This window comes from Canis lupus, chromosome 37 (genome assembly GCF_011100685.1).
Source record: "Canis lupus familiaris isolate Mischka breed German Shepherd chromosome 37, alternate assembly UU_Cfam_GSD_1.0, whole genome shotgun sequence".
In the NCBI taxonomy this organism is placed as follows: Eukaryota; Metazoa; Chordata; class Mammalia; order Carnivora; family Canidae; genus Canis; species Canis lupus.
The window spans coordinates 17,785,123-17,812,873 of NC_049258.1; the positions used below are offsets into that span (position 1 = coordinate 17,785,123).

At 33.7% G+C, this 27,751-nt stretch overlaps 1 protein-coding gene and 1 long non-coding RNA gene across 19 annotated transcripts in view; one reads left to right on the forward strand and one right to left on the reverse strand.

Annotated features, from left to right (window-relative positions):
• KANSL1L (KAT8 regulatory NSL complex subunit 1 like) overlaps positions 1-27,751 on the reverse strand; it is a 130,841-nt gene that overhangs the window by 33,612 nt on the left and 69,478 nt on the right. For 9 of the 11 annotated variants that reach the window (XR_005385321.1, XM_038585636.1, XM_038585627.1 and 6 more), the window contains one exon: positions 24,980-25,184. Coding sequence is in view for 10 of the 11 variants with exons in the window: in XM_038585636.1 (XP_038441564.1) it covers positions 24,980-25,184 (205 nt within the window). In the remaining variant the exon portion in view is untranslated. The remainder of the gene's footprint in view (positions 1-24,979; positions 25,185-27,751) is intronic. The other 2 variants (XM_038585635.1, XM_038585634.1) reach the window with 2 other exon arrangements.
• LOC102152600 overlaps positions 1-27,751 on the forward strand; it is an 86,930-nt gene that overhangs the window by 20,159 nt on the left and 39,020 nt on the right. For 6 of the 8 annotated variants that reach the window (XR_005385324.1, XR_005385326.1, XR_005385322.1 and 3 more), the window contains 3 exons: positions 13,790-13,954; positions 26,827-26,919; positions 27,307-27,401. This is a non-coding gene — a long non-coding RNA (uncharacterized LOC102152600). Of the gene's footprint in view, positions 1-13,789; positions 13,955-26,826; positions 26,920-27,306; positions 27,694-27,751 lie in introns of all 8 variants that reach the window. The other 2 variants (XR_005385323.1, XR_005385325.1) reach the window with 1 other exon arrangement.

The following is a 27,751-nucleotide window of genomic DNA, read 5'->3' on the forward strand; positions in this document are numbered from 1 at the left end:
ATTATTTTAAGGAGTGAAATATCATTTTGATTACAGGCTGTATTAAAGAACCCCTAGTAGAAATAAATAACAAAATAAGAAAATATAGAATGATTTTACGACTCAGAATGCGGCAAAACTTTGGAACTCGGACTCAAAAACCAGAAGCTATAATAAAAAGCTTGATAAATTTATCAATAAAAATTAAAACCTTCTCCATGGGGGGAAAAATCGAAAGAGTAAGGAAAAACAGGGGGAAAAAAATACCAGCAAGTCGTAACAAAGGGCAGATTTCTCTAACATATATATTAAGTATATGTGAGAAAATATGTAATAAAATATTTTCCCAACATATAGGAAACACTTAAAAATCAATAAAAAGGTAACAAATACTCAACAGAAAAGTGGGCAACAGATATAGGAAGCCAGTTCACAAATAAAAATGTCTCTTAAACATATGCAAAAATGATCAGTCACATATTAAAATAATGTAAATGGAAACTACACCATGAAAACCATGTTTTCTATCTACAAAATTGGTTTAAAATAATGGCCAAAAGTTTAAAATTTTACTGTGGATAAAGAAATTGGCACTCATACATTGCTGGTGGGAATGTAAACTGGTTCATCTCCATATGGAGGGCAACTTGTCAATCAAAAAAAAAAAAGAATTTCTTTTTAAAGATTTTTTTAGAGAGAGCCAGAAAAGCGAGCATGCATGTATGAGTGGGAGAGGGTGAGAGAATCTCAAGCAGACTGCCTGCACAGTCCAATGCAGGCTTGGTCTCATGACCACAAGATCAGAACCAAGAGTTGGATGCTTAACTGACTGTGCTACCTAGGTGCCCCAAAAAACTAAATTTATAAACCTATATACTTTTTGACCTAGCAATTCAATTTCTGGGATTCTTTCCAACAGACATACTTAAAAGCATATGAGTTGAACTATACCTAGTAATAATGTATGAAAAATCCACCACTAACATCATAGTCAATGATAAAAGGCTAAAAATTTTCCACTTAAAGATGAAAAACAAGACCAGGGTGTCCTTATCTTCACCTTCACTACTGATGTTCAATATTATACTGAAAGTTTAGCCAGAGTAATTATGCAAGGAAAAGAAACAGATAAAAATTTAAAAGAAATAAAATTGTCTATTTGCAGATGAAAAAAATAAAATACCTTGAAATAAGTTGAACCGAGGGGGTGAAAGACTTACAACCTGAAAACTATACAATACTGCTGAAAGGAATTAAAGAGAACATAAATAAGTGGAAAGATATCTTATGTGCATGGATTAGAAGACATTATATTAGTGTTAAGATAATACTACTGATGTGATTTACAGATTCAACAAATCCCTACCAAAATACCAATAGCCAAATAGATCCCAATCAAGCTGGAGAAGGAGGATCCTAAGATCATTTAACAAAGACACACCAATGCTGAAATTATATATACAGCAACTATTTCTGAGAACAATCTGAAGAGAGGCAGAACAGTTATTCCACAGCTAATGATATAAAGGAAAAGCAACATCAAATAGGGTGGGAGGGGTAAAGACTTTGTTTGATCACCACCCTCACCCTAGCTTGGCACCCACAAACAGGAGGGATATCACAGGCATAAAAGTACTCCCTAAAAAGGAAGAAGTTCAAGCCCCACAACAGGTACCCCATGTCCTGTGAACTTGCATCAAGAAGACAAGCCTTCATAATGTCTTGCTCTGAAAATCAGCAGGCCTTAATTCCGGAAGCTTTGAAAATCAATGGGGCTTATTTTGGGAGAGCCAAAGGGCTATAAGGAAGCCAGGACTCTGATTCTAAAGAACATACAAACTCACTTTCTCCAAGAAGCACTACAGAGGCAGCCATTTGAAAAGCTTCTGGGCCATATATAAAAGAGATCTATTGACTAAGTTTAGGGTGTGTAATATAGGCACTGGAATCTGTAGGAACTTTCTCCAGGACAGAAGTGCTGCTGGCAGGCACCATTTTTCTTGCCTTCTTCCTGGCTAGTTGGCCCAAAGCTGACTTGTGCCATTTCAGACACTCTCCATTTACCTTGCTAGTAGTACTGCTCCCTCTGCCCCGGCATTCCCCTGCAGACCTGCCCATCCCAATCCACCTACCCCAGCAGGTAACCATACAAAGCAGCTCCTACCCTGCCAGACTCAGCTGACACTAACATCTCAAAAAAGTGGCACCTGTCCCAGCATGCAGCCTCGGCTAAGACAAGCACCCTTCCAAGTGGCTCCTGTTTGAGGGAGCCAGCCCTACCCACCAATGCACCCAGAGCACTTATAGTCTAGCCATAACAGGAGGGCACATACACCCCACAGTCAGAACAACACTGGAGCAAGTGGTTCTGTTGACCATTAGAGAATAGACTTCTGGACCAAAAAGGATTTCCTCTATATAAGACCATTCCTTCAAGATCAATAGTCACAGTTGATCATTCTAATACATATAAACAGAAAGATTGAGGCGAAATGAGAAGACAAAAAAATGTTTAAAATGAAAGAAAAAGACAAAACCTCAAAAAAATAACTAAACAAAATGGAGATAAGCAATTATACCTGATAAAATTTTCAAAGTAGCGGTCATAAAGATGCTCACCAAACTCAGAATGGATGAACACAGCAAGAATTTCCAGAAAGAGACAGAAGTTAAAAAAAGAACCAATGAGAGCTAAAGAGCATTATAACTAAAATGAAAACCACTCTAGAGGGAATCAACAACAGATCAGACTTGCAGAAGAACAGATCAGCAATCTGGAAGAAAGGATAATGGAAATCATCTAAGCTGAATAGCAAAAAGAAAAAAGAATTAAAAATGAAGATAATTTCAGGGTCCTCTAGAAGAACATCAAACCATATTAACATTCAAATTATAGGAAGTCCATAAGGAGGAGAGAGAGAGAAGGGGCAGAAAACTCATCCGAAGAAATTATAGCTGATTACTTCCTTAACCAGGGGAAGGAAAGAAATATCCAGGAAGGAAAGAGAGCCCCAAATAAGATGAACTCAAAGAGTTCCACACCAAGACACATAATAATTAAAAAAATAAAAACTGAAGAGCAACAACAAAAAAGCAAGAGAATATTCATCAGACTGTCAGCTGATTTTTTAGCAGAAATTTTACTGCAGACCAGAAGGTGTGATATACTTAACAGTGCTGAAAGAAAAAAAAAAAAAAACCCAAAATACAAAAACATACAACCAAGAATACTTTACCTGGCAAAACTATCATTCAGAAGTAAAGAAGAAATAAAGAGAACAATAAAGGAAAAAAGAAGGACTACAAAAACAACCTGAAAACAACAAAATAACAGTAAGTGCATAGATATCAATAAATACTTTAAATTGAAATGGATTAACTCTTCCAAAGACAAAGGATAGGGGGTGTCTGGACAGCTCAGTCAGTTAAATGTCTGCCTTCAGCTCAGGTCACGATCCCGGAATCCTGGGATCAAGCCCCCATCGGGCTCCCTGTTCAATAGAGGAGCCTGCTTCTCTCTCTCCTCTTTGCCCCCCTCACACTCATGCTCTCTCTCTTGCATGTTCCTTCTATTTCAAATAAATAAATAAAATCTTTAAAAAAAAAAAAAGACACAGGGTAACTGGATGGATCAACAATAAAAAAAAAGACCCATCTATTACTGCCTATAAAAGATACATTTTAGACTTAAAGACACATACAGACTGAAAGTAAGGGGATGGAAAAAATATTCCACCCAAATTAAAATGAAAAGAAAGCTGGGGTAGCAATACTTCTATTACATCAACTAGATTTTAAAACAAAGATTATAAAAAGAGACAAAGAAGGGCATTACATAATGACAAAGGGATCAATCCAAAAATAGGAGATGAGAATTATAAATATGTATGCACCCAACACAGGAGCACCTAAATATATAGGGAGAATACAAACATAAATTAGGGGAGAAACTGACAGTAATACAATAATAGTAGGAGACTTTAACACCATCCTTACATAGATGGAATGGATAGATCATCAAGACAGAAAATCACTATGGAAACTGATCCAAATGGTGTATTAGAGCAGATGGACTCAATACACAAACACATATACACACACAGAACACTGTATCCAAAAACAGCAGAACGTACATTCTTGGGGCATCTGGGTGGCTCAGTCAGTTATGTGTCTGTCTACCTTCAGCTCAGGTCATGATCCCAGACTTCTGGGATCAAGCACCACATCAGGCTCCCTGCTTGGTGGAGACTCTGCTTCTCCCTCTCCCTCTCTCTCTGTGCCCACTAACTCTCTCAAATAAACACATTAAATCTCAAAAGAAAATAAAACCATATATTCAATTACATATGGAACATTCTCCCGGAGAGATCACATGTTATACCACAAAACAGATCTCAATACACTTAAGAATAAAATCATATCAAGCATCTTTTCCATAACAATGGTATGAAAACAGAAATCAATTACACACAAAAAAAAAAACCTAGGAAAAAAAACACAAACACATTGGGGCTAAACAACATTCTAATAAACAACCAATAGGTCAACAAAGAAATAAAAAATAAAGTGAAAAAATATCTTGAGACAAGTGAAAACAGAAACACAGTGCTCCAAACTCTAGGATATCTATAAATTTCCCTTTTGGAAATTTATAGATTTTGGAAATTTATAGAGATAGAGGGCTACCTCAAGAGAAAAGAAAAATCTCAAAGAAATAATCTAACCTGATACCCAAAGGGATCAGAAAAAGAAAACCAAAGACCAAAGTTCATAGAAAGAAATAAAGATTGGGAGCAGCAATAAATGAAATAAAGACTAAAAACAAACAAAAAAACCCACACAATACAAAAGATCTGTGAAATCAGGATATGTTTCTTTGAAAAGATAAAATTGATAAACTTTAGCTAGACTCATCAAGAAGAGAGAGGACTCATAATCAGAAATGAGAGAGAAGTTACAACTAACAGTAGACAAAAGATTGTAAGAGACTATTATAAACAATTATGCCAACAAATTGTGCCAACAAACTGGACAGCGTAGAAGGAATGGAAAAACCCCTAGAAACATACAATCTTCCCAGACTAATCAGAAAGAAATAGAAAATCTGAACATATCAATTATTACTAATGAAATTGAATCAGTAATCAAGAAACTTCCAACAAACAAAATCTCTGGACCAGAAAGCTTCATAGATGAATTGTACCAAACAGTATCTATCCTTCTCAAAGTACTCCAAAAAACTGAAGAGGAAAGAATGCTTCCAAATTCATTCTGTGAGGCCAGCATTACCCTGATACCAAAACCAGACAAAAACACTACCAAAAAATTGCAGGACAATATCCCTGATAAACACAGTTACAAAAAGTCTCAACAAAAATATTAGCAAACCAAATTCAACAATACATTAAAAGGATTATAAATCATGTCCAAGTGGGATTAATTCCAGGGATGAAAGGGTGGTTCAATATCCACAAATCAATGTGATTTGCCACAATCACAATATTAAAGATCATATGACCACCTAAATAGATGAAGAAAAACCCCTGACAAAATTCAACATCCATTTAGGATAAAAATACTCAACAAAGTAGGTATAGAAGCAATATACCTCAACATAATAAAGACCAAATATGACAAACCCACAGCTAAAATCATATTCAACCACGAAAAGCTGAAAGCGTTTCCTCGAAGATCAGGAAAAGACAGGGATGCCCACTCTTGCTATTTTTATCCAACACAGTTTTGGAAGTCCTAGCCACAGCAGTCACACAAAAACAAGAAATAAAAGACATTCAAACTGGCAATAAAGAAGTAAAACTACTATTATTCTGCCATCATGCTGATTACATTAACACTTTATATATAAAACTCTAAAGAGTCCATCAAGAACTATTAGAATAAATGAATTCTCAGAAAAGTTGCAGGATACAAAATTAGTTACAGATTTCTCTGTACTGTTGTGTTTCTAAACTATGAGAACTATCAGAAAGAGAAATTAAGAATATAATCCCATTTACAATTCCATCAAGAAGAATAAACTACCTAAGAATAAATTTAACTAAAGAGGTGAAAGACCTGTATTCTGAAAACTATAAAACAACAATGAAAGAAAGTGAAGATGATAGAAATAAATCTAAAGATACACCAGATTCATAGGAAAAAATTACTATTTTAAAGTGTACATATTATTAACAGTAATCTAAAAATTCAGTGCAATCCCTGTCAAAATACCAATAGAACTGGAACAAATAATCCTAAAATTTGTGCAGAAAGACAAAACCCCCAAAAGCCAAAGCAATCATGAGAAAGAACAAAGCTTGGCGGTATCATGCATGCAGATATTAAATGATACTAAAAATCTGTAGAATCAAAACAGTATAGTACTGGCACAAAAAACAGACATATAGATCAATGGAATAGAATAGAGGGCTCAAACCACAATTGTATGATCAATTAATCTATGACAAAGCAACAACATACAATATAGAAAAAAGTCTCTTCAGTAAGTGGTATTGGAAACAACTGAATGGGTACATGAATAAGAATGAAAACTTTCTTACACCACATACAAAAGTAGCTCAAGATAGGTTAAAGACTTACATGTAAAGTCTGAAACCATAAGACACTTATAAGAAAACACAGACAATAAATAATAAGACATTGGTATTAGCAATGTTATTTTTAGATCTGTCTCTTCAGGCAAGGGCAACGAAAACACAAATAAACAAGTGGGCGTACGTCACACTAAAAAGCTTTGGCACAGCAAAGAAAAAATGATCAACAAAATGAAAAGGCAGTCTACCAAATGGGAGAAAATATCTGCAAATGATATATCTGATAAGGTGTTAATATCCAAAATATATAAAGAACTCAAACAACTCAACTCCCAAAAAAAAAAAAAAATTCCCAAATAATCTGTTTAAAAAATGGGCAGAGGACCCAAATAGACATTTTTCCAAAGAAGACATATCATCAGAGAAATGCATAATCCTAATAATCAGAGAAATGCAAATCAAAATCAAAATGAGATATATCACTTCACACCAATTAGAATGGCTACTATAAAAAGGCCAATATGTAACAAGTGTTGGCCAGGATGTGGAGAAAAGGGAACCCGCATGCACTGATGGTGGGAATGTAAATTGGTACAGAAACTATGAAAGATAGTACACAGGTTCCTAAAATATTAAAAAATAGAAATACTATACAATCCAGCAATTCCACTTCTGGGTATTTACCCAAAGAAAATACTAATTTGGGAAGATAAGCACCCACTAGGTTCATTATATCATTATTTACAATAGCCAAGATATGGAAGTAACCGAAGCATACATCAATAGATAAGTGGATAAAGATGTTGTATACACACACACACATGAATATTACTCAGTCATAAAAAAAGAACAAAATCTTGCCATTTGCAATAACATGGGCAGACCTAAAGGGTATTATGCTAAATGAAATTAGGTCAGACAGAGGAAAACAAATACCATATGATTTCACTTACATGTGGAATCTAAAAAAACAAATGAATGTTAAACAGAAACAGACTCATAAATACAGAGAACAAACTGGTAGTTGCCAGAGGGGAGAGAGACTAGAGAATGAATAAAATAATTGAAGAGTATTTAGAGGTAGAAACTTTTAGTCAAAAAATAAATAAGTCATGAGGACATGAAGTACAGTATGTAGTCAATAATACTGTAATGTCTTTGTATGGTGACAGTAACTGATCATTTTGTAATGTATATAAATGTCAAAGCACTATGTTGTACACCTGAAACTAATTAATACTGTATTCCAACTATACCACAGTAAAAATTAATTAATTAGTTAACAGGAAAAAATTCCAATTGTCTTTTGGTAGAACTGAAAAGCCAATCTTCAAATTCATATGGAAATGCAAGGGGTCCTGAATAGCCAAAGCATTCTTGAAAAAAACAAGAAGAATGAAGTTGCAGGAATCACATTTCTTAATTACAAAACTTAGTATAATTTTACATTAATCAAAACGTTATGGTACTGTTATACAGATAGACATATTGACCAACAGAACAGAACTGAGAGTCTATAACTAAATCTATACTCTGACGACAAATTGACTTCAACAGAGATGTTAGGACCATCCAATGCAGAAAAAACAGTCTCATTAACGATGCTGAGGCACCTGAGTGGCTCAGTTGGTTAAGCGTCTGCCTTTTGGTCGGGTCAAGATACCAGGGTCCTGGAATGGAGCCCAGAGTCCAACTTCATGTTCAGCAGGAAATCTGTTTCTCCCTCTCCCTCAGCCCTTCTCCCCACTCTCATGTGCATGCACCCTCTCTCTCAAATAAATAAAATCTTTAAAAACAAACAAGCAAACCAAAAACTCCTACAATGCTGGAACAATTGGAGATCCACAATTGGGAAGCAAAAAAATTAAGCTGGACTCTTATCTAACACCATATACAAAATTTAATTCAAAATGGGTCAATGACCTAAATATCAGAACTTAAATCATTAAATATCTTAGAAGAACACACAGGGGTAAATCTTCATTACTTTGGGTTAGGCAATGGAGTCTTAGATATAAAAAAAGAAAAGCATGAAAAACAAAATAAATAATAGATAAATTGGACTTAAAATTAAAAAGTGTGGATCAAAGACAATATCAAGAAAATAAAAAGAGAACCTACAAATGGGAGAAAATAAAGGAGAATATAACAAATCATATTTCTGATAAGGGTCTAGTATCCAGATTAGATAAAGGACTCTTAAACCTCAACAACAAAAAAACAACACAATTAAAACATGGGTGAAGAACAGAGTTTTCACCAAAGAAGATATATAATTGGCCAACAAGCACATGAAAATATGCTCAGCATCATTAATCATTAGGGAAATGCAAATTTGCAAATTGAAACCATGATGAGGTACTACATCACACTCACTAGGACCTGAAGAATGAAAAGGAAGGAAAAGAAAAGAAAAAAGAAAAGAAAAGAACAAGTATTGTTGAGAAATAACAAGTATAGAAGATTTAGGAACCTCATACACTGTTGGTGGGAATGTTCAGCTGTTGCAGAAAACAGGTTGGTGGTGGTTCCTTCAAAAAGTTAAACACAGTTACCATACATCCCTGCAATTCCAGTATTAGGTGTATCTCTCCAAAACTGAAAACACATATTCAAACAAAAGTGCATGTTCAGACATGTTCATAACAGCTCTATCCACAACAGCCAAAACATGAAACAACCCAATGTCCATCAATAGATGAAATAATTAACAAACTGTGGTATATACATACAATGAAGTTTTATCAGCCATAAAAGAATGAAGTACCAATTCTGCAATCTGGATGAGACTCATAAACATTATATTATAAGAAGAAAGATACAAAAGATCATGTGTTGTATGATTACATTTATAGGAAATATTCAGAATAGATAAATCCATAAAGAGAGATTGGTGGTTGCCAGGGACTAAGGATATAGGGTAATAGGGAGAAATTGGTTAATGAATACGAGATTTCAGCCTGGAGTAATGAAAATTTTTTGGTAATAGGGAGAAATTGGTTAATGAATACGAGATTTCAGCCTGGAGTAATGAAAATTTTTTGGAACTAGATAGAGGTGGTGATAGTACATTGTATTTGTACTAAATGCCACTGAATTATTCACTTCAAAATCGTAGGTAATAGGGAGAAATTGGTTAATGAATACGAGATTTCAGCCTGGAGTAATGAAAATTTTTTGGTAATAGGGAGAAATTGGTTAATGAATACGAGATTTCAGCCTGGAGTAATGAAAATTTTTTGGAACTAGATAGAGGTGGTGATAGTACATTGTATTTGTACTAAATGCCACTGAATTATTCACTTCAAAATCGTTACTTGAATGCAATGTAGATTTCACCTCATAAATTATTTTTAATGCAAACTGATAGGTATGAAATAATGAAATTGAAAATAATGAATTGCATCATTGTTTGCAAAAGCAAACACGGTAAGTAACCCAAATGTTTGTCAACAGCAGACTGGCTAAATATATTACAGTATACCCATACACTGGAATACCATAAAAAAAGAGTAAGGAAATTCCAAACAAACTTATGTGTAAAGGTCTCTAAGATGTCCTGTTTACTAAGGGAAAAAAGAAAGGTATAGAACAGTTAATATAATATAGTCCTACCTCTGTTAAAATGTGGGGGCAAATTATACACATAGATATATTCACCCACATGTGTATACAAATAGATGGAAAGATACAGTAGAAGCTAGTAACACTGGTTAACCTTGTTGAGAGGTAGGTAGGTATAAGCAGAATAGGGAGGGAGAGAGATTTAATCTTTACCTTTTCAAACTTTTTATCTTGAATCATATGTATTAATTATTTAAACAGTTACTTTTTTGGAAGTCTCTAGCAAGTGTTAAGCTTTTAAAATGATTACATATAATACAAAAAGAAAGTTATTTAAAACTTAAGTGTAAATGAAATAATTATAAAATAATCATAAATAATTCTTAAATAGATCGAGCAATAGAACACTGCCTACACTCTAAAGGTAGCTCTTAATTGTAAACTTTTTTTCCATCAGCGGTAGCCACTATCTTAATTTATAATCCACTCACTTCTTTTTCTTTATACTTTTACTTTTTTGCAACCAAAAACAGTACTGATTTAATTTTTACCTGTTTTTAACTTAATATAAATGGAGTTCATCCATGTTGTTGCATTTTTCATTATATGAATATATCAAAATTATTCATCAAGTCTACTATTGATGGACCACTGGATTGTTTACAGTTTGTACCTATTACAAATAATGCTACCCCGAACCCTACCATATGTGTTCTGCTGATGCACAAAATCATACACTGTTCTAGAATATCTTTCTAGAAGTGTAATCTTAAATTATATGTTTATCTTCAACATAATTAGAAAAAAACAAATTCTTTTTTATCAAGTGCTTGTACCAATTATTTTAATTTAAAAACGTTCCCAATCTAGTCGGTATAAAGTAGTATCTCACTGTGTTAATCTTCATTTTTTTCAAATTATCAGCAAAGTGGCTGCTTTTTTTATATTTCTTAAGTTTCTTTTATGAAGTGGCATGTTCAACTCTTTTGCACATTTTTAACTGGTTGACAATTCTTTTAGTAATTCTTCATATTGTTTTACCTAAGTCTACTTTTACCTAAGCAATAAACTAATTTATTTCCTAATGTTAAACCAAACATGCATTCCTGGCATAAAGCCAACTTTGTCAAGATGTCATTAATATATTGCTGAATTGTTAGGATTTTATTTGGAATCTCTGCATCTCTGTTCAGAACAGAGATCAGCCTAAAATTTTCCTTTTCTTACTGTCATTGTATATAAAGAGTATACTAGACTCAATTTCTTTTCTGAGTTTGCATAAGTTTGGAACTATATTTTCCTGATTATTCAGTAGCATCTGATGTTTAGTAAACTCATCTTAATCTCAAATTTTCTTGTGAGAAGAATTTTAATTTTATGGATTCAACTTCTTTAATGATTAGAAATTATTCAGGCTTTCTGTTTCTTTATTCACCTTTGATATGCTACATATTTTTAAGAACTTTTATCAATTTTATATTATTGTTCAAATTTAAGGACATAAGGTTACCCTGTTTTTCTCTATGGTTATTTTTATAAAGATGTGTATTTTAAGCAGGACATGCTGACACTCTGTGTATAATTTATTAGAATTCTATTTTTAAGGAAGAAAGGTAAACTTGACATTGCATAAGCAAGAAGCTAGAAGATATATACAGAACTCAGAAAGAACCATCTTGGCTTAAAAAGCTGAAAAATGACTAAAGTATATCAGCAGCAGTATTGATATAACTGGTAGAGCACAGTAGCATTAGCAGTAGAATCATAGCAGAATGCCTAAAAGTCAAATTAAAATAGTCTTTCTTAAAACCAGGAGAAAACTTTAGAAGACTTGTGTATCTTTTTCTTCTGAAGATATTCAGAGTTCTAACTTACATTATTGAAACTCTAGGTATCTGTTATTTATTAGATAATTTAAATATTTTAACCTTTTAAGGACTCAGTTGTGGTCATGAAAAGGACTGTGGTGCTCACTTCGGCAGCACATATACTAAAACATGAAAAGGACAGTGTATTTTTAATTTCAAAGAGATCTGCAGGAGGACTGGTTACACCTCCATATTATTCATTTATATAGTCCTTCTAGAGGAAAGGCAAGAAGAGAGTAATAATGCAGCCTAGGAATAATAACAATGTGTATTGCGGGCCAAAAAAATCCACACCTTTAATGAAATAATCAACAAAATGTTGCATTCTTTAGAAATGTTTTAAGTGGTTAAAAAAATTGTGCAAATTAAGTTTTGGATTCTTTTGCCAAAAATTTTATGAAAGTGAACAAAGCTACTATAAGATTTAACATTTAAACAGATGTTTCTAGATAAATTTTATTAAGCAGTGTGCAAACTAGCACTGGCTCAGTTTCCTTAATATTATTAAGACACATTATTCCCATTTGCTAAGCAATTCCTGAATTCTATATGCAAAGTTATCTATAAACAAAAAAACAATGCATTAATTTATATATTACCTTCTTTTAAAATATATATTACTTTCTAAGTGATATAGAAAGTCTGTCAGTCATTGGAACATGTTAATGTTGATATAATAACAACTTAGTACAGAAATGGCAAATACTATAGCATGTCTGCTACTATTCTTTCTCTCATTTGTGGCAAACATTAAAAATTAGTATAGCATTCCCTTCCCCAAGCCCAGGCATCAAACTCTTAAATGGCACTTTAGATAGCCAATAGTCACTACCAATCAATTGCAGTAGGCAGGAGAGAAATGAGGAGTATTTGCTTTTCTTTGGTGGCTTAAAAGAATACATACACCACATAAAGAAGAAGGAGCAATAAAGAAAAAAGATAATCAAGGACCACACAAGTTTAAAGCAAATGATTTCAGGTTAGCTTATTTGTGTTCTGAAAGATAGGTTTCATTCATCCACTTCACAATGGAGTTTATGGAATTATGAATCAGATGACACTAAGTTGAAAGACAGATTTGACTCATGTTCTACTGCTACTTAAGCCCTGATATAAGTGTTATTATGTGATTTGCCATTTTACAGGTGTTATTACATAACTTGGCATTTTACAAAAAGGACTCAGCAATACCATAATTCGTTGTGCCTCTTCTTCCACTCCTCTTTGAAATTTTTCTTTATCATATCAAGTCAGTTAAGAACAGCCATTTCTCCTCTGAAATGTTTTTTTTTTATATGTTACATTCCACTTTTATAACCTTAAATCTGGACTTCGGTAACAGCCTCTTAATCTGTTTCTCCAAACCTTTCCCAGAGTAGATTGTCTTGTCTAAAGGCACCAAGTCAATCTTTCAAAAATAACACCTTACTCATTTTACTTCCCCACACCACAATCATCACTGATTCCCCAATGTTGTCATGATCATTGAATATCATCATCCACATGTGATGAGGAGTTACATGGCAGGCATTGAGCTAAGTACCTTTCAAATGTGTTATCTTATGTAATATCAACACAAATATAAAAGGTAACCCTAATTTTTTTCCCCTTCCTTCACTGCTTGATTCAGTTGATGTCTTAATTTGAGGTTACTCACTGCCCAAAGGTAGACCTCAAGTGGAAGATTGCTTAATGGTCACAAATTCCCCCTATTTCCTATATGTATATATGCCCCTTTGCTGCAATTCTGTCTTCAAAGTGAAGTCTATTTCTCCATCTCCTTGAATCTGGGCTAGCCATGTGTCTTTCTTTGCTTCACCACAGAATGCAGTGATGATGATGTTACTGAGACCTAGGACCTAGGCCTCAAGAGACTTCTGGCTTCCTCTTTGTCATCTTGGAACACTGTCCTGAAGTGCCACATAAGGAAGCCATCTAGCTAGTGCAGAGGACTGAATCTCCTCAGGCAAAGCCAGCACTACCTGCCAGGTGAGTAGGTGAGGCTAGCTTCTTCCAGCTCAACTGATCCCCCAGCTGAATATAGCCACATGAAAGTAGCCCTATGTTTATGGGTAAAGAAGACAAGGCAGTGACTGATTTAGGCAATACTACGTACTATTATTACGAAGTTGAACTAAGATTTCAATCCAAACAATATGTCTTCCAGAACCCATACCTAGGTATGGTTCTACTACTAAAACGTGTTACTTCCACACAGGAAATAATTTTTAAACTTTTTAGAATTTGATAAGTTCCAGATGTATCTACAATTACATAAAGCATAATTTCTCAAAGAAATAATGTCATATATTCTATATATCTCTGAGTCAACCCATAAAAGTCCCTGGAGTACAGAACTGTTACAGCAGGGTGAGATAATCCTCAACCAAAATGCTTCCACTGTCTAGAGCAGATGCTCCAAGAAGTGGAGCTCAAGTCAGTGTGGCACAGAAAAGGAAGAGTTGGCCTTCCAGCAGAATAAGAATACATTCAAGCCCTTGAGACATCTCCTCTTAATTTAATCAGACACCTTCTGTACCATGAAATTAACTTATTTTCTGTTTCAAAGTCATTATTTGTTACCTGAATTCAGATTTTTCTTCTTCCTGCCCTTAATATAGAAGAGAATATTATATCTCAATTTGCCTAAATTTGTCTCGTGTTGCAATTTAATTTAGGCATATGTGTCTTATTGCTCCAACGGGAATTTAAATTCCTAGAATACCTTGTCCTTATTTTCCTTTAAAGTTCTTAAATTTGCTCACAAAAATAGCCTGCATACACATAAAATTTACAAACCTAATCATTCCACATTTTAAAAAGTAAAAGAAAACTTGAAAATTGAATTTTTATTATATATACCTTAACCTATATAACATAATTATTTTTAGCATAATTATTTTATTAAGCCATCCACCTTATGATTTAATAATATATAAAAATAACAAAGATGAGAATCTACTATCAAATACCAAGAAACACTACTGCATAAATTTGCCTTGAGAGATATGTAAAAGAACACAGAAGAACAGAGTTCATAATAGGATTAGTTCTAAGGGGTTAATATCCAAAATACATTAAAAACCCATACAACATATATATATATATATATATATATATATATACACACACACACACACACATATATAAATGTATATATGTATATATATATATATATGTATGTATAAAAATGAACTCAGTAACAACAAAGATGGATCTAGAGAATAAATGCTAAGCAAACCAAGCCAGAGAAAGAGAAATACCATATGATTTTGCTCATGTGGAATTTAAGAAACAAAACAAAAGAAAAAAGAAAAGAGACAGACCATAAAACAGACTCTTAACTATAGAGAACAAACAGATGGTTACCAGAGGCGAGGTGGGTGGGGGGTGGGTGAAATAGGTAAAGGGGTTAAGAATACACTTACGATGAGCACTGAGTAATATATGGGGCTGCTGAATCACTGTATGGTACACCTGAAACTAATAGAACACTGTATGTTTACTACACTGAAATTAAAAACTTTTTAAAAATGAATATAGGGACCTGAATAGGCATTTTTCCAAAGAAGACACTCAGATGGCCAACAGACACATGAAAAGATATTCACCATCAATAATCATTAGGGAAATGCAAATCAAAACCCAAATGAGTTATTACCTCGTATCAATTAGAATGGCTAGTATAAAAAAGATAATATGTAACAAGTGTTACAGGATGTGGAGAAAAGGGAACCCTTATGCACTGTTGGCGAGAATGTAAATTGCTACAGCTACTATGAAAAACAGTATGGAGGTTTCTCAAAAAAATTAAAAATAGAAATACCATACAACCCAGTAATTCTACTTTCCTAGTATTTACCTGAAGAAAACAAAAATACTAACTCAAAAATATATACGCACCCCTATATTTATTGCAGCATTATTTATAATACCCAAAGCGTGGAAACTACCTAAGTGTCTATTGATAGGGTGAATGGATAAAGATAAAGGTATGTATATGCATATTGAACATCACTCAGTCAGAAAAATATAATGAAATCTTGCCATCTGCAACAACATGGATGGACGTAGAGAGTATCATGCTAAGTGAAATAAGTCAGTGAGAGACACATACCATATGATTTCACTTGTATGGAGAATTTAAAAAACAAATGAAAAGCAAAAAACAAAAATGACTCATAAACTGATGATGGGAGTGGATGAGAGTGGGGAGAATGAGCAAAATATGTTAAGGGATAGAGATAGATACACAGACAAAATATAGGAATAGTTCTTCCTTATTCATAAGGGTTATATTTATTCTTAATTATAAATCCTACCTCAATTTGTAAACATGTTAGGCCTAATACAGCTATTATAAGTATATATGAAATGGCTCTTATTTTACATGCTAAAATTTATGAAAAATGAAAAAATTCTCCTGCTCATAATAATTTCCCAACCAGCATATCATAGTCCATATGTGACTATTTTATATTCAATTCACTACTTCTGTAGGACTTCTCAAAATGCAAATAGCATTCTTTAGAGTGACAGTAACATTGATAGTTTACCAGAGATTATCAGGGTCACCTAGAGACAACACAGGTTAGTTATATTTGCAAAGAGGGAAAGAGGGAAAAAAAAGTTAGGAAACCCTAAAGAACACTATGGGTAAGCACCAAACATCAAGGGAATGGGAGACACTATGAGCAGAGGAAGAGGGATGATAAAAGACAAGTAGGGGCCCTAAAATAAAATTTCTTGTATTTGAAAATTTTGTCCATATAATATATTGGTATTAATAGTACAGTGATTTATAATTTGTACCCAGGAACTACAAGTGTTAATGGGGAAGAAATAATCACCACCACTACCAGCCTCCAATATGGAGAAGGGTGGTTGGGAGCTTAACCAAATAAAACTTTGGGCTTTTCAACCACCTCCTTTCCCTATTCCCAGGTAAACCATCTCCACTTTTATCAGTTTCATATAAAGCAACCTTTAATCTAACCAACTGAATAAATTTCTCAGTATATTCTTGTTCACTTATTTTTATTAGCTAAAATCTAACAATATAAAAAAATCACTACATTAACTTAGAATTATTGGGACGCCTGGGTGGTTCAGTTGGTTAAGCATCTGACTCTTGATTCTGGCCCAGGTCATGATCGCATGGTCATGAGATCAAGCCTCTGCACTCAGCGGGCAGTCTGCTTGGGATTCTCTCTCTCAGCGCCTCCCCTACTCGCAGACTCTCTCTCTTTTTCAAATAAAGAAATCTTTAAAAAAAATAAAATAGAATTATTGTTATTAGCTTTCTATATACTATCTGTGCCCAATTTCCTACAAGCTGTTTCTATAAAAAACTGAATCCAGAAATCTAACCTTGGATGCCAGAGCCTCTGTCCTTTTGTCCCAGTGAGATAAAGAACTCCCCTGCTGGGAGTTTATCAGCTTCTCCTGTTCACCTAAGGATAGACACTAATAGGGTAGGGCTGAGGTTGCAGGGTGATTGATACTCTTATCAAGAAGGAACTTAAAGCTTGTGGTCACATTTACATTTTAAGACTTATACTAGAATATTATTCTAGGAAACATTTATATCTTATCAATGCCTGCCAATGCATTTTCCTGAATCTGAAGATATTTCTATACTTTGGGTAGATCAAGCAACTTATATCAAGCATGAAAAGGAGCAGATTCTCCAAGGATAAACTAGAGTCTTGTAGTAAGGAGTAAGATTAGACAGGAAAATATGTGATTCAGCTAGAAGAGAAAGAAAACCAAAAAAATTTAAAAAGCTTTAGAAACTACATGGATTTTAACAATTGTTGCTATGGGCTGAGATTTCACAGGAAGGAGGAACTTCGCTGAAGGTCATGGAAGAAGCAGTGTTAAGACCCAGCATGAACATTTAAAATAAGATTACAAAGTTATACTTCCATTTATTTAAATAATGCTAAATATGTGTATCTTTTCATTCCATGTGGCACTTCAGTTTCCCCATATAAGATGGGATATATTAAATAAGAAATAAATATAAAGCATTTATAAGTTAAAACAATGCCTTGCACATGATAATCAATAAATATTAGCTGTAATTATTTGACATTCTTATTAGAGACAGGTATTGTGAAAAGGGCAAAATAAAGAAAAATGCAAACTAATTTATGCTTTTTATTAATTTTGTCCAGCAAAGGGATCATAACCTCTGGCAAACAAGAATTCTAAATAACCATTGCAATACTTACACCTTTATTTCTTTCATGCTTATTGCTTTGGTAGAACAAGTAGTGTAACAGTTGCCTGCAGAAATGTGGAGGATAAAAGGGGTACATAGTGAACTCACAGGAACTGGCTAAGGAAGTTCTTAGGCAGAGCATTCTTAAAGTACCAACTGGTTTCATTTAATTGCTTATGATAAATTATGGATGGAATAGGATGAGCTCAAAATGGAGCTGTTAGGTTTTTCAGACAGAATTTAGAAGAAATACAGAGCCAAGACTTGCTGGCTTAAAAAATAAGATTGTTTCCCATTTTTGGCCACTTCAGAGAGCAAAAAGCGTTGTTTGTGCCCTGTTTAAGAATGACTATACCAGGACACATGGGCGGCTCAGTCGGTTAAGTAACCAGCTCTTGATTTTGACTTCGGTTATGATCTCAAAGTCATGGCATTGAGCCCTGCATCCTGCATCGGGCTCCGAGCTCACAGGCCTATCCTAAATCCAAAATCATCTTATCTCAAGATCTTTAACTTAATTACATCTACCAAATAAATGCCACCATATTAGTTTGCTGGGTCTGCCATAACAAAGTGCTACAACCAAGTGGTTTAAACAACAGACTTACTGTTTCATATTCCTAAAGGCCAGAAGTCAGATCAAGGTGTCAGTAAAATTGGTTTCTTTTGGGGACTAAAAGGAATAATCTGTTCCACGCCCCTACCCTAGCTGGTTTTTTTTTTTTTTTTTTTCCTGCCAATCTTTGGCATTCCCTGGTTAATTCAAAAAGAACTCTGATCCCAGTCTTCACCTTTACATGATGCTCACCCTATGTACAATGCATCTATTTCTGAATTTTCCTTTTTATAAGGACATCAGTCACATTGAATTAGGGCTCATTCTAATTACCTCATCTTAACTAATTACATCTGCAACACCCTATTTCCAAATAAGCTCACATTCTGAAATTCTAGGAATTAGCACTTGAATATATGAATTCAGATGGACACGATTCAATCCAGAACAGTCAGATTCATAGGTACCAGGAGTTAGGGCATGAACATATCATTTGTGGGAGGTACATGATTATGCCCACTACAGTTTTCTTCTTCCAACACTTTGAATATTTCATTCTATTCTCTTTGTGTTTACATGGTTTCTGATGAGAAGTCAGCTGTGATTCCTACACTTGTTCTTTGATAGGCCAGATATTTTTTTTCTGCCTTTCTTTAAAATTTTCTATCCTTGGTTTTTTGCAGTTTGAATACATTATGCCCAGGCATTTCACTTTTTTGTTTGTTTTGGGGTGGGGAATTCTTACTGCTTAAGTTTTCTAGATACATGGTTTAGTGCCTGTTATTAAAACTTTAGAAAATTCTCATGTATTATTACTTCAAATATTCTTTCTGCTCTGTTCTTCTTCTTCCTGGTATTCTAATTATACATCTGATAGACCTTCTGAAATTACACTCAAATTCTTGGATGTATTACTCTGTTTTTTATTCATTTTTCTCTTTGCATTTCAGTTTGTGAAGTTTTGATTTGACTTACCCAAGTTTGCTGAATATTTCCTCAGCCATGTCTAGTCTACCGATGAGGCTATGAAAGGCATGCTTCATTTAGGATACGGTGTTTCTGATTTCAGCATCTACTTTAGATTCTTAAAAGTTTACAACTCTTTGCTTACATTACCCATTTATTCTTCATGTTTTCTATTTAATCTATTAAAGACTTTAACATATTAAGTATAGTTATTTAAGAGAATTTCAACATCTTTGTCATATTTGAACCTGGTTCTGATGGTTTCCTGGTCTCTTCAGAGTTTGACATAAACTTGTAATCTTTTATTAAAAGCTATATATGATGTATCAGGTAACAGGATATGAGGTAAACTTTTTTTTTTTTTTTTTAAGTAATCTCTACACCCAACCAGAGATCAAGAGTCACATGCTCCTCTGACTGAGCTAGACAGGCATCCTGAGGTAAAGAGAATTTTATTGTGAGGTATTAGGTAATCTGGCTAAGAGTGGGCTGTGTATGTCTGCTATAATTGTAGGTGCCAGAGGCCTCAAAATTCCTCTAGTGCCTTTGTTTTCAGCTCCCCTGTTGACTTTTAATTTCTTTAAGCACTATTCCTCAGGGACAGCCTATGCTGTGCAGCTGCAACCTACTGTCATAGTACCAGAATTTTGGTGTGGTGGTAAAGCAGGGGGAAAGGAGGCACCTGGTTGGTTCAGTCAGTAGAGACTGCAACTCTTGATCTCAGGATCATGAGTTCATGCCCCACAGTGGGCACGGAGCCTACTTAAGAAAAGAAAATGAAATGAAATGAAATGAAATGAAAGGAAAGGAAAGGAAAGGAAAGGAAAGGAAAGGAAAGGAAAGGAAAGGAAAGGAAAGGAAGCATGCTTACTACAGTAGCATAATCTACTATAATCTTAGGACTAAATCTTAGTCATAGACTTGAACAAATGTTTCTTATTTTCCACCCTCATTGCCCATTAGATGAGACAGAAAGGCTATAGGAGGTGGCAGTGAGAAAAATGCTTTTCTCCCAGGTAAACTAAGACTTTACTAAATTATTTTTCCTGAAAGAAAAAGTTGTGTTACAATTTCTTGGCTCATCTCATAAAAGCTATCCCCTCCCCTTCCATGCCACAGGCACTGAGGATCTTCACTGTAAGAACCTGGAAGTGGGGTGTGTAGAAATAAAGTCCATGAAAGTGTGGAAGAACTTTTAGGACTATGGTCCCCAGGAGTTTTTCACTCTCAAGCTAGTCCATACTTTGTCTCAAGTAATTCATCAAAATAACCAGTTAACTGTTTCTAACAATTAGTTTATGGTGGCTGTGGCTTCTGCTCCAGGTAAGCACATCTTGGCTGTGGCTCTTGGAAACTGCTTTACTCTCCATATTTCAGGGTGGCAGTTTGTCCTGTAACCTCAATTCTTTGAAGGGTCCATGAAAACGCACTGATTTTCAGTTTGTTCACCTTTTTCTTATTGTAAGAGTAGAAGGGATGACTTCCAGTTTCTTTGTGTGTTGGAACTGAAACCAGAAGTCTTGCTAATGTCTTTACTTGTATGATGATTTTTTTTTTCCTGGCAATTTATACATGTACTTGTTGCAATGAGTATGATGATCAACCATTTACTATATGCTACATTGTAGCAAGAACTTCCATCTCTCCATTCCCTTTATATATATAAGCTTTTCTCAGCCAGTACTCTGCTAGAGAGTTAAGTTATAGAAAATAATTTAAATCATTATTTTCTCAATTCTACCAAGGATGCTACTTAACTAGTACCATTCTACATGCATAGGAGTTAATTTATTACATAAAATGGATGTGTTAGGGGCACCTAAGTGGCACAGTAGGTTAAGTATCTGACTCTTGGTTTCAGCTCAGGTGTGATCTCAGGGTTGTGAGATCAAGCCCTGTGTTAGGCTCTGCAGTCAGTCCAGAGTCTGCTTAAAACTTTCTCCTTCCCCCTACTCTGCCCCTCCCTAACCCTGCACTCTCTCTCTATGTCTAAGATAATAAATCTTTAAAAAGAAATAAGTAAATAAAATGATGCCTTAGCCACTTTACTCGTAATGTTTCAATGTGTACTTCCTAAAATAAGGATATTTTCTTACATAATGGCAAAACAGTTATCACATTTAGGATTTAATATTGATACAATACTTTTATATAATCTACCACCAATAGTACAGTTTTCTCAATTGTCCTAAGTATTTCCCCTCCCCCCTAAAAGAATTCTGGTCTGGTTCAAATATTCATTTAATTGTCATGTATCTTTTTAAAGTCTCTTTCAATCTTCCTCAGTCTTTTTTGATCTTCATGACACTGACCTTTTTTTTTTTTTAAGATTATAGGCCACTGTTTCTTAATAATGTGTTGCTGATTTTGGCTATGTCTGCTATTTCCTTACAATTAAATTCAGGCCATGCATCCCTGGCCAAAATACTGCACAGTGAAACTCTATCTTTCTCATAGGCCATGTTAGTTTTGATCACCCATTGATGTTTCTTTCTCAGTCTTTACCATGAATCACTGCAGTAATTCTATAGTGCTCACTCCATATTTATGAATCAGCATTCTACTATATGGAAAAGTTCTCCCTTTCTCCTTATCTATCAATCAATTTAACTATTAGCAGCATGAACTCATGGTTTCCTATTTTTTTCAATGGTTCATTACTGTCCTTAGTTATTTGTTTCTCAAACTTCTAGGTGCTTTTGACATGCCCCTGCCCCATCTCTCTCTTTTTTTTTTTTTTTTTTTTTTGTATTTTTTGTAACACTTCCTTGCTTTCTGGTAACATGAGATGTTCCAAGCTCATCTTATACTCTCTCTTCCCCACATCTGGAGATCAGCCATTTCTCCAAAGATCTCTATTTCCTTTCAGCAGAGAATGGTATTAGAAAACAAGAATGAGTGCCATATGTAATCACTGCTGTCAGGGTAAGTACGAGTCATATCCAATTTGTAACTATTATCCATAGGTGGCTATTTAAATCAAAATTAACAAAATAGAAAGTTCAGTCCTCTAGTTGCATTAGCCACATGTCATGTGCTGAATAGCTACATGTATTTTGTTACTATCATATTGGATAGCACAAGTATCTATGGAACATTTCCATCATTACAAGAAAATTCTATTAGGCATTACTTAGTGTTATAGACCCTTTCACAAAGCAAATTGAGGACACACGCACACACTTATAAGTTCTTACTCTCCATTACCTTTTAAATATCTTCCCATATTTACTACATTAATTCTTTCATACATTAAACAATTACTTATTAAGCATATACTATTGGGACACAGTTACTGTTCAAAGCTCTGTATGTTCAAATATAAATAGTCCCTGTTCCTAAAAACTTACAATGTAAGTTGACAGAAGACAGAAAAATAAATGATTATGACAAAGTAATGGGTTATTTTTATAATAAGGTTTATATTAATATCCCATAGTGGAGATGTTAAGGAAGGCTTCCTGAAAGAAAGGATATTTAGGTTTAGAAAGGTAACTGGGTACTAAATATCCTGGCAATTTGGGGGAGAAGTTGGGGGGTAGGTGCATCTGTTATTTTCCATCATTTCTTTCCATCTCTATTCCTATTTACCTAAAATTCTTTCTCCAACTCTCCCATAACCTTTCAAAATTCTGTTCATTCCCTCAAAGCCCTTAATTTATGATGCATTTCTTCATACCTCTAACCAGATAAGCCCTTCCCCAATCCCCAAATATACTGTCTTAATTGAATTCAAAAACAAAAATTATTTGGTTTATTTTTGTCATTATCAATACAATGGGTAAAAACATGGGGTTTGGAATCAGACTTATTGCTTACTAGCTAGCTGTGTGACCTTGGGCAAGTTACTTAATCTCTCTGCACCTCAATTTCTGATTCTAAAGGGGAGATTAATAACATCTCACAGTCATATTTTAAAATAACAATAAATAATAAAATAATGTACTGAAAATGCTTAGCATAATGACTGGAATATGATAAACTATATGGTCTACTACTAACAATGATCTCACGTTTGTTTCTTCCTTTGTTTGTTGAACAAAGGCTGATCTTTACAATCTCAGGATGTGTAAAAGTATTCTAGCAATACCTAACAAATCCCCTAAATTACTGAAGCAAATTCCAATATTTTAGATAAACAGTTCTATATATAATTATGAAATTACAAAATTAATTTCAAAAATATTAACCTATTGCTTGTAGCATCTTTAAATAAAAATCATTAAACAAAATATGATTCTGCATATAAAAACTAAATAAAAATATTTTCCTATTAGGTTGGTTATGTAAAATTTCTTAAGATTCTGAAACAAACTTAAATTTTAAAAAAATGTTTTCAAGTTGGAAAACATAGTAATAATCTGAACTGCTTAAGTGGTAAAAATCAACCTATTAATGAAAACTAATTTGTCAGAATCCACATTTCTATTTAAAATTGAAGCCAATAAAATCAAATTTAAAATTGATTTCTAATGGAACAAAGCACCCTGACTTTTATACTAATATATTTTAAATAGTTTATATAGTAATAGTCAGAAACAATATTAAATGGTAGCATAAAGAAGAATTTCTTTCCTTCGCCATTTTATTTAAAAATATAATAGGAAAAAAGCATGTCATATAACAAAAACTGGAGGTAACTTATCTTGCCCTTTATCATAGTTTGTTGAGATATTCATTGAAAGATGTACATTTAACATTCTGCTAACAGAATGAAAAATACACTTTTCAAAATGCATGGTTTTAATGAAGTACATTTTAACTGTAAAAAGTGTAAGCATGGATATATAAAATTGCATTGTTTATATTACAGAAAAGGGAAAAGGAAAAGTCATGCTGCTCACCAGGATTAATACCAAACCTAAAAAAGACAGCAATGCTATTTCTTACAAAATAAGTGGCAGCTATGCAGATTATCTTTACTTTTTTCTTTACTAACCAAAAGACAAATATGTAGTACACTTTTTTCCCTTATTATCCCTACCAGTAAAATCTTAAAATCACCATATGTAATTTTCCTTCAAGTTAGTTTAAGCATACAATGCATTTTAAAAAATAGAGATGTGAGAAGGTTAATACACTGCAATGTTAACAAAATTATTAAATTCCATTTATATATTATCAATATCTATATCATGTATAAACTATATATTTAAGCTTTCTAGACGTAATTACTCTAAATAATCATGTACAATCCATATCCTCTTGTATGTGAAATACATTGATGACAAAATCTTTGTTCATGTTTTCCCATAGGCAGCCTTACCTGTGGAGTCCAATAAAAAGTAGGGCTCAATCGGTAGAGTTTTCGTTTGTGGAAACTCTGAAGTGGCCTTGTTCGAGCTGCTGTACTCATGATAGTCAAGGATGGAGATTTCAATCTTGTCCTGTCTTTTCTCCTTTTCTTATTGTGCTTCTGGTTAAGTAACCAGCTACTGGAGGAAGAGAGCTCATCTAAATTCTCTGAAGCACTGAAATGCCATGAAATAATTGGGGAGTGGAGGGAATAAAACAAAACAAACAAACAAACAAAAAAAGACAAAGAAAACTAAATGTAAATTGTCTTGATCTACTATGACAGAAGAGTAATAATTTTAGCCAATTTTGTGGTAACAATTGGCAAAAGAATTGGTATTAACAGGGAATTAGATATTCAAATTGTAAAAATAATTTCTACTTCTATTTTCTCCTGTAAAACAAATATCCCATAGGTTATAAATGCTCACATGAGTTCGCTGGTACAATGTACATGTTCATTGTATATCAATAATTCATGCATGTTGTACAGTGTTATAACTATTTATATTCTTTTTTTGCATATGGGTGAGATTATATAAAATTATAGGTTTACAAAAGGCTAAAATCCCATACTATATCATTAGCTGCTCTGAAATAAACATGACATACCATCTCAGTGAATTCTGAAACAAAGACATAATCCTACTATGTTTTAGGAATATTTTTAAACTTCTGATGATATAGAAGCCACAACTATAAAATAATGAAATAGACCACACAAAGTACACATAAAAATAAGTACATTAATGTCAACATTATATTAATTTTTAAACATTATTTTTAAATATTTTTTAAAAATCAGAATATCAGGAGAAAGTTAATGCCCAGTGCCACATAAATTTCATTTATACCAGTATATTATATGTAAAATAATTAAGTTTTTCAGGTACTACACTGTATCGATTTCAACCTTACTTATATTAACAAAAGCTAGTCACTTTAGTATTCTAATATCAATACGTGAATCTGCCATACTTTGTACTGCTAATCAACAAGGAAGTTCTAAATATGTTATTTGGCTTAAGTAGAATTGGTGTTTAACAGTAATTATAAGACATTGTTTTTCCATAGCAGTATCTTCAGTTTTGAATCATATTTATGGCTGCTATAAAATATTCTGCTAGCTTGTAGAGAAAACAAATAATTTAAGAGAATAAATATGGAATTTGGTGACTATCATACATTCAACAAATACTTGAGTATGACTGGCTAGACCAGTACAGGGAAAATGAGGTGATGATAATTATTTCACTTTAGTCTTCAGAGAGCCCTAGTCAACAACATCATAAGTACCAGTTAGTAAGCGTTCTAAAGATCTGACAAAGGTTTAAGAGATAACACTACTCACAAATTAACAGGTCCAATCTCATATCCTGATGTTATTTTCTGTAACAAGTATATCAGCGGTAAGTAACATTCTGCTCTTGAGAAACAGCCATGGAGTTGGGCTATCATGCCAAGGGCGAGCAGAAGGCACAGGTGATAGGCAACAAATTAGGCACTAGGTAAGGCAGGTGACTGGCAGAGAAGTAAGCCAGGTGGTTGATATAAAAAATTAAGTCAGGATGCTAGGATTCAGGAAGGTAAGAGTAGATCCAGTACAAAAAGAGGTTCTTCTGGCAAGTCAGAAATACCTTTAGGCAGATATATTGGTTCCTTAAAAGGGACATTGCTTCCATAGTGTCTAGAGAAAATGAAAAGCTTTTTTTTTTTTTTTTTTTTTTTTTTTAATTCCAGGAGCCTGAAGCGCAGTTAACTCAGCCCTCTATTTACAATTCTTTAGTTGTTAATGAGCCCTTATCCCCATCCCCACAGGAGAGTTAGCCCTAAAGAAGGCAAGCCACCATCTCTACTGATGGACAGCATACAGCTTTTACACTGGCTAGAGGTTTACAGGTTGGGTTAAAGGTAAGTAGAAAACATGTCACTTTGTTCAGGGAACACTATATTTTCAAGTTTCTAAGGTGATGGACACATTATCATTGAGAAAAAAAAATTTTAAAAAAACTTGAATATGTTCGCAGCTGCAATTCTTTTTTAATGACTTCTGACAGACACACTCTAGCTATTAAGGATCCTTGTAAAGTGTTATCAAAATTTATCATTCTCGAATAAATGGGGAAATGTACTGAAATTCAAAGATGTGAACTCTGTTTATTTCATACCTAATCAATGTATAAAGCACATTATTCTCACCAAAGCTCATTTGGTAGATAAACCACTTTTAAAAATAACTGATGAGGTTATTATAAAGAATTATTACAAATCACTGACAAATTCACTTATTTTCCCCAGTGTTCTACACTAAAGAGACAATAAATCAATCAACTTCAATGAAAAGCAGAAAAAGAGAAAAATGAGGGAGCTTGGAAGACAACAACTCTGTTCACGTAACTATAACTTACAGCTTTTTCCTCAGGAGATATGATATAATCTAGTAATTAAGCATTAAGGAAAACAAGAACTTAAATAAAACACCATCAGCACATGATATTCTTTTAAAAAAAAAAGCTATAATAATAATAATAGGAAGAGGAGGAGAAAACCCAAGAGGAAAAATAATATTTCAATAAGAGAAGATTTAGTGTTCACATCAAGTTGTAGGTACACCCCGGCAATCCCAGAAACTGAGGATGCAATAGATCACTACCAAGTACTGTCCTGTTATAAAGGCAACAATCAGTAAGTACCAATATATAATTATCACTGAACTTCTGAAATTGCAATCTTACAAGTGGGA